The sequence below is a fragment of the Meriones unguiculatus genome, chromosome 17 (genome assembly GCF_030254825.1).
Source record: "Meriones unguiculatus strain TT.TT164.6M chromosome 17, Bangor_MerUng_6.1, whole genome shotgun sequence".
Lineage (NCBI taxonomy): Eukaryota > Metazoa > Chordata > Mammalia > Rodentia > Muridae > Meriones > Meriones unguiculatus.
The window spans coordinates 34,774,334-34,789,533 of NC_083364.1; the positions used below are offsets into that span (position 1 = coordinate 34,774,334).

Consider the following 15,200-nt stretch of genomic DNA (forward strand, 5'->3'; position numbering starts at 1 on the left):
TTGCTTAGTTTGGTGCTTTGTTATTGGTTAAGTCTGAGGTTACTTAAAAAACATCTAAAGGAAATTTTAAATTATCAAATAGTAATCAAAAAGTATTTCAGGGAATGGTAGAAAACATATGAAGGACCTACCAAGTCAGAGTGGACCTAGAACTATCAGCACCAGCATCTGAGATCAGTTAACCGAGGTGTCCATGAGCCCAGGCCACGGGTGGCAGCAAGAGCCAGCTTTTTACCAGATCTAGCTGGCAGTGGCCGGCCTCCACCTGGCACACCACTGTGCTCTGTTTGGTTAGGAAATTGCTTGCTTAATTGTTAGTACTTAAACATTCAACAGAGATTTCTAATCTCTTTAAAATGAAAATCAGATGTGACAACACCGGGCTAACATTCATGTAAAAACCAAACATAACAACAACAAAACACTCCAAAAACAACACCCAAAACAAAAGATTCAAAACCACAATTCAACAAACAGGTCATAGTAGGATTTGCCATCGATTTCTTTCCTCCCCATTCTCCTTCATGATCAATTTCTTTTTTTAATCTTCAAAAACTTGTATTACTTCCTGGAGGTATTTGCCTCAAATTACACCATTCTGGGCTGTATCCTGAGTTCTGAGTCACAGAATGCCATTTCTGCCTGTTCTGGTCACCAGATTATCACTTTTATTTTATTTTTTCTAATCCTGAGCATTAATCAGCTGCTCTCTCATTTTGTAGCAACAACCAATAGTCCACACTATCTGATCTTTGGTATGGTATGAATGTGGCCTGGGGACCGGGGAGCCTGCCGCCTGGTCTGGACAGGTAACTGGGAGGCACCTACACTCCACAGCTAATCACATGAAGTCCATGTGGCCCCAAAAGAGTGCCCTGGGTTCCGGAGAGCAAAGGCACACCAGACAGCTGTTCCCAGCCTTGTCAGGTTTTTTTTTGGACCACAAAGGCTTGAGGACTCTACTTTTCCTTGCATGAAAAGTGCATTGCTCGATCACTTGCTTAACCTTGGATAACAGCCCAAAATAACTCAAGGAATGCCGGTAGAGGTAGTTATAGACAAGTCACACTCTAGTCTTCCCAAACCCTACTAATATCTTGGGCAGGAGAAATGGTTTAAAGAAATGTGGGTGTCTCTCCTCCACTCTGGTTATTCCTTCTATAGGAAGAGTCATTTTTTTACCTCTGCCTCACTTTGACAGTGTCTTCGAATCCTCCGAAGGCCAAATACCAGTGAACTGCCAATTATACTATTACCATCATAAAAATCATGTTCACTGACAGCCCGAGTAGAGTGCTGGGGTCATATTGCCTTTTTATGGTCCCAAGTTCACAAGCCTTGGGCCAGTGGAGACAGGGTGTTTCTGGCAGCAGAGAAAGGGTTTCCATGCAGACACTGGGCTTCATTCTATTAAGGGAGGCAATAATCATTTTCACGGGGCCAAGGGGAATGGAGTGGAGGCAGAGAAGGAGCTGCATGCATGGCACCTTTTTCCATAGTGACTGACATTAACGAGGCCCCATGAGCATCTCTGTGACTTTTCATTTGTGAGAATCCATCAGGATGGGCTGGCCTCATAATGAGAGCTCATCTGCACAGACAGAGACACAGCAAGCATGCAGGCCAGTCATTATGTGCTAAACAACTCTAGCCCTGGCACAAGCTCCTCCTCTCCCAGGCAGTGATCCAAAAGTTCCAAGGATGGGGACAGCTAGGAGGGCCAGGCTCCCTAAGGAGCACTCTCAGGTACCTAGCTCCTAGGTGAGATGGGGAGGGGTGTGGTGAATGCAGCCATTCTCAAGCAGAGGAAGAGCCCAGGGACTCTCCACAGTGAACAATAAAAGGCTCAGTCTGAACACTTGATGTCTTTGAAATAACCAATTCTGCTGCTAACCTGGAGGAACAGGGGCTGGGAAGTGAATCTCCATGCCACTTTGTCAGCTAAGGAAATGCACCTGAAACTTATGTCTGAGGTGGCCACGGAGCCACGTCCAGACCCTCTTCGTATGTACCCCATCACATTCAGCTCACCCTTTACACATGCTGCTTGCCACAGGTCCCTTTTATACACATGCCATTGTGATTCAACCAAACTGTTTCCACCCAACCCCTCTCGCCCACACCTTTTATGCTGCCTAAGTTGCTAATACAGTTTATTCACTAAGATATTTATTTGACAAAAGAAAACAGGCTTTAAGAAGCCAGCCTTCTGCTTGCTATATCACAATTGTAGTATTTCCCAGTAAGGCCATCTGGAGAAGATCTTCCCTGCTAGGCTACAGGATTCTGAAGGACAGGGTCCAGTTTATTTGCATAGCCAGACCTTCCACAAATGCCTAATAAGTTTTCTATTTGGGCGCAGAGCTCAACCCTGTATGTGCATTTCTTAGCAGATTTGACTACCAGAGAGAGGAAGGGAGAGAGGAAGAGAGGCCTTTCAGACTATAAAACTGAGAGCCACATAGCAAAGTTTATAGTCTCTACAGCAGAATGCCTTTGTGGTTCATCCAAGGTGTATCTCTGAACACTGGTTCTGGCATGGTGTTGGCATTTGTTACCTTCCATTTTTCATGGCTATGTGAGATACCAGAGGCTGGGTTACATTATAAAGCTCACTTAGCCCATGGTTCTGGAAACTTAAATGCATGGCACCATTTCTGGCTGGGATCTGGTGAGGACCTCTTGGCAGACAGCATCACAGTGGAAGGTGTGTGTGTGTGTAGGACCCAGGTGTCTTTTTCTGTATCTACCAACTAATGAGAACTAAGCAAAGACGCCCATGAGAAGCATCCCAATTCCTTGGAAGGGTGGCACCCTCAAAGGCCTACAGGCCTCCCTCGAGGCCCTACCTCTTAAGTGCCCACTATCTCTCATAAGCCCATAGCAGAACACAGCAGCCAGCCTATGAACCCTTAGGGCCAAATCATACCTAAGAAACAGACACCTGTTCTTTCTTACATGTTATCTGCCCTGTCCTCCCTACAATCTCATCTTGAAAACATCAGAATTCCTAATAGCACCCGTTCCTGTGGCACATATACACCAACAGGCCAAAGAGAGATAGAGGGTAGCATTACCCATAGGTAGCATTTAAAAAGAAAACATTCATGAGAAAGCCATTTCTATAAGAAGACCATGGTGGAACCACAGAGAACCACATGGTGGCCAGCCCCTCCACTGTTCGGATGACATCCTCTGTCCCTCATTAATTCAGCACACATCTGGTTGGCTGGTACTCACCTGCATAGTAGGGATGGAACAAGTAACCTGCCCCCTTATCCATTCTCTCAGTCATGCTTTCAGGAGATGCCCATCACATTGATTGGTTCTCAACCTGTGGGTCATGACCTCTTCAGGGATCCCACAACAAATATCCTGCATATTAGATGTTTTTTTGTTTTTTTTGTTTTTTGTTTTGTTTTTTTTTTTTTGAGAGAGAGGGTTTCTCCTTGTAGCCTTGGCTGGCCTCAAACTCACAGAAATCTGCCTGCCTCTGCCTCTTGGAGTGCTAGGATTATAGGAATGCGCCACCACGCCTGGCGGCATATCACATATTGACACTACTTTTCATTACAGTAGCAAAATCACAGTTATGAAGTAGCAACAAAATAACTTTATGGTTGGGGGTCACCACATCATGAGGAACTGTATTAAATGGTCTCAGCACCAGTAAGGTTGAGAAGCATTTCCTTAAGATGTGGTAAATCTTGTCTTAGGATTCAGGAGCAGCAAAGCCCTGGGAGCCTGCTGGCAGAGGACCTCAAGGGAGCTGCCCGCCTCAGCAGCAGCACATGCAGACTTCGTCCCTTCCAGCCCTCTGTCTTCAGATGGCGCCTCGATGCTCCCAGCTGCCCAGACTCAGTCATCACACACGAGTTAACTGCGTCGCTAACAGCTTTCACCTGGGTTCTCTCACAGACCACTTTTTCCTTTAGAACTCCTCTTCCACAACGACAAAAATAACCTCACAATAGACACAATAGACTTCCAATCTCTTGCAAGGCAGTTCTATCCTCTGACCTTGTTAAAGTCATCCTCATAAAACCACCTCCAGGCCAGACCAGTTGCAACCTAGTTTTCTTTCAAAAGATCACTATGGAAAAAGACATTCTTTCACTCAGATTCAATTCTACCAGAAACTGACTGGCTTATTTCTTAAAGATAAACACAGGCAAGGGACCACAAATTCACCTGCTGGCGGGTGGCAGGGACAGGGGAGAATTGACCTTTTATCTTCGCATCCTGGTTTACAAATGCTGAGGGATGGAAGGGATGTTAGGAAGAAAGTCCACATCTAGTGAACAATGAATGCATGTCAGTCAGAAAGCTTTCCAGAAGTGAAAGTCACATGAGCATCCTGACACAAGGCCATGTGGAGAGACACAGGCGGCCAGCAAGTGAGATGTCTCCTATCAGTTCAGGAACTAGCAGACAGAGTTCACATAACTCCTCAGTTCTAAGCCTTCACTGGCAGGTAAGTCTTACAAAGAAAAACACTGAAAACGATGTTTCAGATTCAACAGCATATTGTCTGGGGCTGACTTCAAGATAATCTGGGGGAGAAGAAAATGTGTGGAAAAGAGAAGAAAAAGGATCAACTGTTGTTTATCAAGCCTGAAGCTCCGGGTAAACCCTGTATATAAACTAGCCAGAGCACCAGGATGCAGTCCATGTCTGTATGTGTTAAAAGTTCACCATGATAAAAAGTGAAAGAAAAAGAATATTCAGGAAACCAGCAATGTTTAACAAATGAAGGCTGAGTAGGACACAGGGTGCTCATCACATGTGATGTGGGCACACGGCAAATTCACAAGAATGTCTAAAGCAGGAGTTGGTTGGGTTTGGCTCTGCGTATCTATAATGGCAGCACTGGAGAGGCTGAGGCAGAAGGGGTGCAGCTCTGAGGCTAGCGCGAGTTTACTCAAGACTATCTCAAAACAAACAAAAAAAGAGAAAAAAGAAACAAGAAAGTTCATTTACACAAATGATAAATTTACAGGTTAAAAAACAAACAAACAAAACCCAACAATATAATCCTCATAAGTAATGAAAATATATTTTATTTCTTTTTAATAATTACCCCCCCCTTTTCTTTTTTGTCTATTGTTTGGTTGGCTTGACCAGGGTCTGTCTACACATTCTAAGACAGCCTCAAACTTGCTTTGTAGCCTAGGCCCAAAACAGATCTTCCTGCCTCAGCCTTCCAAATACGGAGATTATAGGCATGCACCTCCATACCACACTGACAATTACTTCTTCTACATATAGACTCCAGGGAAAAAGACACAGTAGGGTTCAAATCTGAAACTAATGTTTCTATGGGCCATGGATGAAACAAGGACTAGAGCCATGGTCTGAGCTCTAGGAGCTAGCAGAGTAGCCAGCTCATCCATCATAGGGAAACAGGATCAAATACCCAGACACGGGCAGCAGATGTCAGTCTGGTGTGTAGAGGCAGGAGCTGGGATCTGCTGGAATGGTCCCCTGTCCCCTCTCTTTTCCAGGTCCCCTTCACATAGACTACACAGGACACCCCCTTCTCTGTTACCCTCTGGGTTTCCAATACCCTCTTGGGATATTAAAACACTCCTGTCCCTGTAGACTGGTCACTGTCTCCCGTAATATGGTAGGTTTCTGTGCTGCAAACACCTCACCTTTTTAAGGCATGTGGGTAGAGGAAAATCTGGTATGTACGCATGCTAAACTGATGAGCGTGATTGCTTTGGAGGAGAACACAGAACCTGAACAATCCCAGTAACAAAGAAGCTAGGAGTTACAGTTTTTCAGTTTGCCCTAATGAGGCAGCTAAGAAGTTCCTCAACCACAGCGGTGTACACTGCTATCATCCTAACCCCAACTTTACATACCAGGAAACAAGGTCTTGGAGGCTAAGTGACTTCCTGGCACCACAAGACTCCAGTGGCTGCACTTGAACTTGGAGGAATACTCTACCACCACTATTTTATTCTGTCCTGGCAAGAAACTATAACTATGTCATCTAACTTAATCTCCCCCCAATTCTGCTGTAAATAGTGCTACGATCTCACTTCTCAGCTCCAGAGAATGTACCTAATTCTCAAGATTGCATGACAGTAGAGCGGCAGCAGTGGGGATTTGCCCATGTCTTCCCTTCCTCCCCAGCATGCCCCCGAGAGCCCTGCACCAGTCTCAGGAAGGAATAAGGCAAGTGCAGAGAAGCTGGACAGACACACTCATCTGAAAGGAGGTGAGGCTGGCACAGGGCTGCCGATAGAGCTCTGGCCATGGCCATGTGGTGTGCCTGGGCTTGTTGCAGGATGCTGGCCTGTAGGGCTGGTGAATGCACCAGAAGTTGTAGACCTTACCAACAAAGCTGCCACTCAGAGGCTGCTCAGGCGGCCAGCTCCACGGCAGTGTGAGCCGCTGCTGCCACTCAGGCTCCAGCTTTCTGCCTGATACCACTAGGGTTTGGAGGGGCCTGAGAACTGAAGTGAAGTCATTGCCAGACTGCCTGGCACGGTGGCCTCTTCAAGGACTCAGGCCAGCTTAGCTCCTCGTTCCTGCAGGGTGGTCCTCTTTGGACTAGGCACTCTGAGGGGGAGGCCACACTCACTCTAGCCTTGATTACCCTGTATGCTATATTTCCATACCCTTTGTTCCTACCCAGGCTCTTGAAGAAAAGCCAGATCACTTCCTTTTGCTGTTTTCCAACTGGGGTGGGAGCTGGGGCTTGGTTGCCGGACTTAGGAAAAACAAACAGGGTATTTTGTTGAACGCAACTTTCTGAATAAACAAGAAATAACTTTAGTTTAGGTATGCCCATGCACTTTCTGGAGCATGCTTTCCACAAAAATCAGTATCTGTTCCTAACCTGAAGTCCCACAGCACTGGTATCCTGTCTTGGGTGGCACCTGATATAGTCAGGGGTCAGACAGAATAGGAGTTAATGAGACACAGATGATAGATAGATGGAAGATGGATGGGTAGATAGATGATCGAAGGGTACATAGATGATAGACAGACAAACAGATCTTCCTGCCCACACATGAAAAAAACAGAGGATCTTGTGACTTGCAGCACAACCCACATCTAACTGGCTTCACACTGAATTCTGCTCGATGCACATAAAGAAGGTGCAGCTGTTTCCTGGACTTCTAATGCACTCACAAGAAGCCCTCCCACAAGATCATGTTTGTAAAAACTTCAAGGGTGGGTTTGCAGAGAAGGCCTCAGGGTTCTCCTTCTCTTTGCTCACTCACCCCTGTCACACAGAGCACCACAGGGAGATTAAGCTGGGGGTCCAGTTCCTGCACAGAAAGGTCAAAGGAGGGAAGGGCAGCATTCTACCCAAGATGATCAGGGCCCTGCTTTTCAGAGGAAGAAAGTCATGGTTGGTCTGACTCAACCAAACTGTAACAGGCACCAGGGAGAAAAGCATCCTGTCTGTACTCCAACATTCCCTGACCCTGCAGCACTGTCCAGAAAGCAGTTTGGTGTGTTTGGCGGGGGGGGGGGGGGGGGGATGTGAAAAAGCCATTCGACAAATGCACGGTGGGATCGCTTCTCCTCACCCTCCTGCAAGCCTGAGACATTTCACAACTCACAATAGAATGACTTGCTGTGTGCCCTTTGAAGTACAGTAACTGTGGGACAAGTGACTATAAAACTCACACAGCTGGGGGACTAGAACCTATTCCGGCTCAGTGAATTTCCTGACCCACGCCATCAGTCACGCTGCACCCAGAGCCACAGCGTTTTGTTATTCACTTCTTTCTTCTCAGGGATGCTATCAGATTCCACTTAGAACAAGTAACTTGTCCCTGTCACACCTGGGACACTTGGGGAGGCCCGTGAGCACGTTGTTGGGGGGAGGGAGCTCTGCAGGCAGTAGACAGGACTAATGCCTGGGCTGTAGGTCCCCCATAAACTGTCACCCGTGTCTAAAAAGCAGGGGCCATGTCCACTCAGAAAAGCCCAGCTTTACCCATCCCTGTGTAGGTACCATTAACTAGACTCTACTTTTCTTCCCACCATTTTTTTCCATCACCCAAATCCCAGACATATAAATACTCCAAGCAGGGGACAACTAAAAGAAATCTTTCAGGTCCTTGGACCTCCTAGTTTCCATATGGATGAAGGCTATGTGTGTGTACCCACACACATGACACATAAGCCATATTTGTCTGCCACCAGCCAAACCATTCTCGGGCCCAGCAAACACCGAAAGCACGCACTGTACCAGCTGATCCCTGCATGCAGAGCAGCGTGGGACACTCATTTATTACCAGTCTTTAGTGACATTTAGTGGTGGTTTACAGCAGAGCGCCAATGTTGAATGGTGGCATTTTTAAGACTGCACAGCTGGGCATGGGGGTGCACTCCTTTAATCCCAGCACTTGGGAGGCAGAGGCAGGAGGATCTCTGTAAGTTCAAGACCAGCCTGGTCTACAAATCCAGTCCAGGACAGCTAAGGCTACACAGAGAAACCCTCTCTCGAAAAAACAAAACAAAACAAAAGACTGCCAGTCCCAGGTTCTCATGATTGGCACTGCACAGAATGATAAAGACACAGAAAGCAAGGGAAACTTAATCTGAATTACCACCTTTCAGCTGTTCCTTTTGCAAAGGCCAGATAATAAGAGTGATTAAAGTTCTACACCATAAAAGCCTAATTTTGCAGAAAATAAAATTCTGGCCAAGGTTGTAACAGATGGGATGAGGTCTCCGTGTGATATAACGAGAATATAAAACCCTGTCTTGCAGGTGTTGCTGATGTAGCAGCATCTGATAACCAGCCTGTCTAAGTGTCCTAGGGCCTCGGTCTGAGCAGGAGGGCCCTCACTACAGACAGCAAAAAGACAAGCAGGGTGGAGGAGCTGTGAGCCCTAAAGCTGGAGTGAGAGAAAGTCCCAGAGCGCCTCTGCTCCATCTTAAGGAGCACTGAGGCCTCAGGCATGGTGACTGACTGCTGGGACTGGAACCCAGGACTTTTAAAGTTATTGTTGTTTGCCGCCTGCCTTGGGAGCAGGGAAGTGTAGCCAACATGGCAGGTTTGCCTTTCCACTCCAACCCCCACCCCTGTGCAAGCAGGAGACTGCCCAGGACTCTGGAGAGCCTGGGTCAGTATTATGTAAGGGAACAGCCCACAAGGCCCCAGGAGTTATCAGCTCATTTGAGGCTTTGAAGGAATTTCCTGTTATGTGATCTGAGACTTGCAAAAAGCCACCACTAAAAGCAGTCTGTCCTTTCCCCTCCTGTGTGGGGGACAAGTCATGCTCTGAGTCACTACACGCCAGGGCCAGCAGCTCTCAGATGACTTCCAGCGTCTCCAGGAGTCCTGCAGGGAGCCAGCACAGGGGGCTCAGAGAACAAAGGGCCCCAGGAGTCCAGGAAGAAGAATTCTAGGTTTTCCTGAGCAAACCTGATCATCTGGCTTTGAGGGGAGGCTGTTACTCTAACTGTGAGGGAGGGGGGAGAAGGGGGAGTCAACAACATGGAACACTAGAACCTATGAGACTAGTCCTATGAGACTAGTTTTAAACCCAAACCCACGTCTCCTATTCTTCCCTCTTCCTTTCTCTTTAAACAAATGTATGTGTAATATGTGCACAGCCATCTCAGGGCACGGGGATAAAAACACCACCCCCTTTCTGTCCTCAAGACTCATGCTGGCTTTGGAGAGCATCTCCCTGGTTTTCCCTGTGATTTTTGGCACTTATGTTTGCCTCAGTAAAGAGTGCTGTACCATCACATACAACTACTGTGCATTCTTTTTGTTAACTGCTATACAGTACTCAACTGGGTAATACATCTTATTTAACCGTTCTGCTACCAAGAACATTTAAGCGGTGCAGACAGCATTCTTGACATGTCTCCTGGCTTCAGGTACAGGAGCTTCTCTGTGACATACACTTGACAAGGAAGTGCTGCCTTGGAAGAAAGCATCTGCTTACCTTGACCAGTTCATACCCATCTGTGTCCCACGCTGCCACTGCTGCTCCCTCGGCACCACTGTTCACCCTCTCCCTAAGGTGTGATAGCACCATGGCGACATGAGGCCAAGAAAACCCAGCTCACTAGGCTGGAGGGGAAATCCTGACACTGCTGCCAGACGAAACCTAGGATTTTAACCCTGCAAGCTTACCCAGAGCCAACAACCTAGACAACTGAGCTTTCTGGAAGAAAAATTACCAGAATCCCACACTCTAAGGAGGCGGCCTCTCCAGCTCTGAAACACAACCCCTACCTGCCAGGGACATCGCCTGCTAGCCCGCAGTGCAAACATGCTTCCAGGGCGCAAGTGCACAAAGACCACGTCCTGCTGCATCTAAGCAATCATGAGTGGAAGAAGAGGGGACAGATGGGAGGGGGTCCTCGCGCTGCGTCAAACAGCCAGCACGTACCTGTACACGGGCTGCATCTCTCTGGCTATGCCGATAACAGCACCCGGCAGGAAGTTGTCGAACTCCTCAAACAGCTCTCGGATGTTGGTCTTATACTTTAGGTCCAGGTCCAGCTGAATGATCTGCAGGATCTCTGGAGGAGTAAATTTTTAAAAGGGCATGAAGGCTACATATGACACCATACCCCTGTAATCTACTACTCAGGAGGCTAAGGCAGGGGGACTGGGATCTGGGACAATATGAGCTGAATGACCCTCAGAAAGTAAAAATAGCGTCCTGGGAGGCTTGGCACCTAACAGAGAGTAAAAAAGAGAACATAGAAGGTCACCAACTTGTTGCTATGCTTTCACCAGCCAGCAGCCCTCTCTAAATGCAGAATCTATTCTGCTCAAATCCAGGGGCCCAAACTCCTGTCTAGCTGGGGTCCAGATGCAGCAGACGTCTCTGCTAACTGAAGGGTCCATATGCCTGTCTAGCCTGCTGGGCAGGTATGTTTCATTGCAAAATACCTGTCTTGGTTGGCATGCAACATGGGCGTCCCATGGAAAGCTAAGGTATCTAAATGTTTTGATTTGGGGGCACGAGTGTCAAAGGCTGCCAGAAGAGAGGAATAAAGATAATATCATCTCACTGCATACACGGGGCCTGCAAACTCCTGGGAGACTTCTTGGAAGGGGGAATTTGGGCTGGGCCCTGGGTGTGGACAGGAATAGGTGGGTGAGGTAATAGCCAAGCCCACTGTAGAGCATTGGGGTGCTACTCCTTGATTTCAGCCATCCTTCCTTGACTGCTCAGCTGCAGGACATCACAGCTCTTTGGATATGGTTGTCCCTAGAAGCCCTCTGAGGACAGGGATCACAGCTTAGGCATCTTGGCCTCTATCAAGTGGTGCAGGATTTGGCATTTGGCAAACACTCTGGGGTATTCAAGGAAGCAATTGTCATTCTCTAAGCTAGTTTATGAAGAAATCACAGCTTACAATGTAAGAAAAACTGATTTATTTGTTCCTTGTTTTATTTTCCTTTGTGATGAAGATACAAAGCCTTAATTGATATTCTATGTGACTTTTCTACAACCAAAAAAAAAAAAAAAAAAAAAAGGAGCAAAAGTTACAACCGATGAGAATCCAGCTGGTCAGGACAGAGCAAAGCAGAGGAGCAGGCTGCTTTGCCCTCCAGGCAGAGGGTTTGGGAAGGAAGGTCTGCCGAGGCAAATGGGAACCCACGGTTGCGGCATCACACTGCAATCCCCACCAAAGGAGTAAGGAAGCTGCTTTCCTCCCACGTCCATAAAGGATGACAAATCCAAAGCCCAGAAGTCAGGGCTGGCTGCTGCTAGCCTGGCAGTCTGTGTGTATAGGAGTGGAGAGCAGACACAGGCCACAGGGGTCCTGCTGCTCTAGGAGGCAGCCCCAGGCCACAGGGGAGAGACCCTAAGGATGACCCTAAAGAAAGAATGTTTGCCAGGAAAGAGTTTGTAGGGTGAAATTTCTAGCCCCAAGTTCTTGTGTTGCACTATCAACAGTTGGGCCTAAGGACACCCCATAACACGAACATTCACACCCAGATCACAGCCCTTACATACAGCAAAGCAGGGCCCTAGTGGGATGAATAGGACACACCACCATCTCTTGCGGTAAAGCCATGTCACCCTGATTCTGTGAATAAGGAAGACAGGGACTAGGGCATTTGCCCAGTAATGCTGACAGGGCTGTGAAGGTGAGGAAGGCCTCATCTTCATGGTCCCAGAGAGGACTTCTGTCAACCTGGAGAGACCCTTCATCCAGGTGCAGAATGCCAGGCTCTGGCTGGGCAAAGGACACACCCATCTCCCCAGAGGCATCTGCAGCCTGCACTGTCATATGGCCACCTGACCAAAGACCATCCTTTTATAAAATTAGGAAACAAGAAGCCAAGGCATAAATGTCACTGCTGAAAAGAGGCTGATGCCTAGGAGGGACGCTGTTGTGGGGAATATCAAGGTAAGTCTTTTGGAGGCCCACAGGGAATGGTGAACGAAGCATCAATGGCTCCTATGATTCCTCAAAAGGTCCTTACCCACTGCACACAGTGTTGATCCACTAGGGACTCCTAGCACACTAGTGAAGTCTGAAAATGAATCCAAGGCTAGGACGGCAACTGCTTCCCCTTTCTTTATGGAAGTCTCCTAACCTACGCCCCCATCTCCCACATTTCCTTATAGTTGCACCAACCTGGCTGATTGTTACTGGTGCTTGACGCCAGCATGGGATGGTCTGATTGGCCTTTCAGTCATTTAGAGGCTGTTACACTGGACAATAAAGTCTGATCTGCACCTTTGAGTGTGATTCCTGGGATTCTACATGGGCTCCATCACCACTCACCCCCCTTCCTCTGGGTTCCTGATCCCCACACGCTGCAGCTCATCAGGAAGGGACCACTTAAAGGACCTGCTCCCTGGACTCTGGTCTTGGCAGAGCCATCTCTCTGTGAGAACTACATCTGGGTGGTTGTATAGGAAACATGGGAAGACGCTCTGAGGAAAAGATGTTTCTATGTGGGGCCAACCACAGTGACAACCTCAGGGAGATACTGATGGGGGTTGGTGGCAGGACCACACAAAACTAAAGACTAAATGATAGGATGGTCCCAATGCAAAGAATAAATGAAAATTGTGATGCCTAGGGAAGAACTTTGGTGAAAAAAGCTGAAGGGATGCTTTAAAAGGAAGGATATCATTTAGGCTGGCTGGATGTCCTCCATCCAAATTCTGTGAGAAGTCGACAAAAAGAGCAGAGAGCTCCAGAAAGGAAGCCTGGTAACAACTGAGGCTAACCTACCCATTTTGCAGATCAGAAAAGTGAGGACCACTGATGACAAGGGATGTGTCAGGATATTCAAACAAGCAAAGAAACAAAGCTGATCCCAGAATTCAAATCCCTACCTCCTTAACTGATGCTCTGGTTTCCAACCTCTCCTAATGTAGGCCATAAAGAGAGAGAGAGAGAGAGAGAGAGAGAGAGAGAGAGAGAGAGAGAGAGAGAGAGAGAGAGAAAGAACCCCCTCTGTGATGGAGTACCCCCATCAGCCATGACAATGTAAATCTGAAGATTAGTAAGGACTCCAAGAATAGAAATGGGTTCTTCTCACTCCACAAGGCTCCATGTCCTCTGAATCCTAACAGCAGCTGAGAAACCAAGAGTCTTTATAACCTTAGGAGTATACCTGGACTGTGGTGAACTCTAAGGGAGGTAGATGCCACACTGAACATTCCAGACCTAAGGATGCTACCTGAGTGCCTGGTGTGGGACCCTGGGCAGCCAGTAGAAAGTCGCTTGCTGACCACAACTGTGGTGGTTTGAATGAAAATGGTCCTCACTGGCCCATATGAAATAGCACTGTTGGGAGATGTGGCCTTGTTGAAGGAAATGTGTTGCTGGCGTGGACATGAAGGTGTCAGGTGCTTGAGCCAGGCCCAGGGTTGCTCTCTCTTCCTGCATTTTCTCCTGTGGAGGGATGCTTTCCCACACAGTGCAAGGCTCTCTGTGAGCCCCAGCATCTGAGGAGCACACCTGTGCTGAGAGCTCTCCCTGGGGCGCTCCATTGCCTGCCACTGGCTGACTGGTCTCCCGTGGGAAGAGCAGAGCTTGTAGGACCATCTGGCATTCCCACTGCGGGCATTTAGGGTGACAGACGGAGGTTTTTATGGTAAACAAGAGTCTGGCAAGCCACTGAAAGATGTCAGCCCACAGTGGGAAGAGGTGAGGAATGCAGGTGGGCTCTCTGATCTGGAACTGTGTGTTCACAGGGACATACCTGTTCATCTTCGCTCTTTTGCATCCAGTTTCAGGCCATAGAGACAGCTCTAACTAGAACTTGGCTCTTTTCTGAGCTTGGAAATGAAGGACAGATAGAACATGCTGGCTGCAGATGTGGCTTTCTAGACCTTATGACCTCATCACCACCATCACAGCTGGTCCCAGCAGTCCTCCTCCAGAGTTTCTGACGGTCTCTGGACTGTGGAAGCCAATACCTGCTGCTAGGGTTCAAGGCCAAGCCAAGCAAGGTGGGACTGTGCCACAGAAGGCTACAGTCATAACATCCAGACTGGCTGGGACAGTCCCAACTCAACATTCCCCTGTGGAAACAGTCTCGGAGCAGATCATCATCAGCTTCCAATTAAGCCAGCCACAAGCATGTCATCTGACTGGGGATGGAATTACAAGCCAGACTGAATACTTAATGACACCCCAAAACAAACAAGAGAAAAAAGTCCCAGAAGGGAGAAATATGAAAGAGTGACCCCCTTCTCTCCCCCCTCTTCTTCTGTCCTCAGAAACAATTCCTAGCAGACATACGCTAGTGCACACAAAACAATACTCCCACAATGGGTCAGGAAGGGATGAGGAGAGGGGTGTAGGTAAGTTCAACCGCCATGGTGGGGAATACCAGGAGGGGAAAGAGAGGCCTTCCCAGAGGAGCGAGTTAACAGGCAAACGTTGTCCCCTGTTGTCCCCTCTGGAATCTGCCTCTGCTGAGGAGCTTTTAAAGCGTGTGGGAGCTCTCAGTGGTCAGAGCCCCAGCTGGCTTCCTAGTGGCACTGAGCGTCTGCAGTGAAGGGAAATGACGTCCGGCTATGTGTCTCTGGAGTTTGACGGCCCTGGAAGCAGATCCTGGAGAGCGGCTTGTTTTTCCATCCTGAAATATTGCAGCAGTTTGTCACTTGCCTTTATTACACCTACTGCTTTTTAATTGCTGTGGGCAGAACCTCTGACCTGGAGGAGCCAGAAAGCAACTGAAGGGGCAGAAATGACCCATGAGAGGTCATGAACTAGAGGGG

The 15,200-nt window shown here is 47.9% G+C and overlaps 1 protein-coding gene across 3 annotated transcripts in view; it reads right to left on the bottom strand.

Annotated features, from left to right (window-relative positions):
• Nucleotides 1-15,200, bottom strand: part of Xxylt1 (xyloside xylosyltransferase 1) — a 172,272-nt gene that overhangs the window by 86,091 nt on the left and 70,981 nt on the right. For all 3 annotated transcript variants that reach the window (XM_060370188.1, XM_021651229.2, XM_021651230.2), the window contains exon 3: nt 10,383-10,515. In XM_060370188.1, coding sequence (XP_060226171.1) covers nt 10,383-10,515 — 133 coding nt within the window. The remainder of the gene's footprint in view (nt 1-10,382; nt 10,516-15,200) is intronic.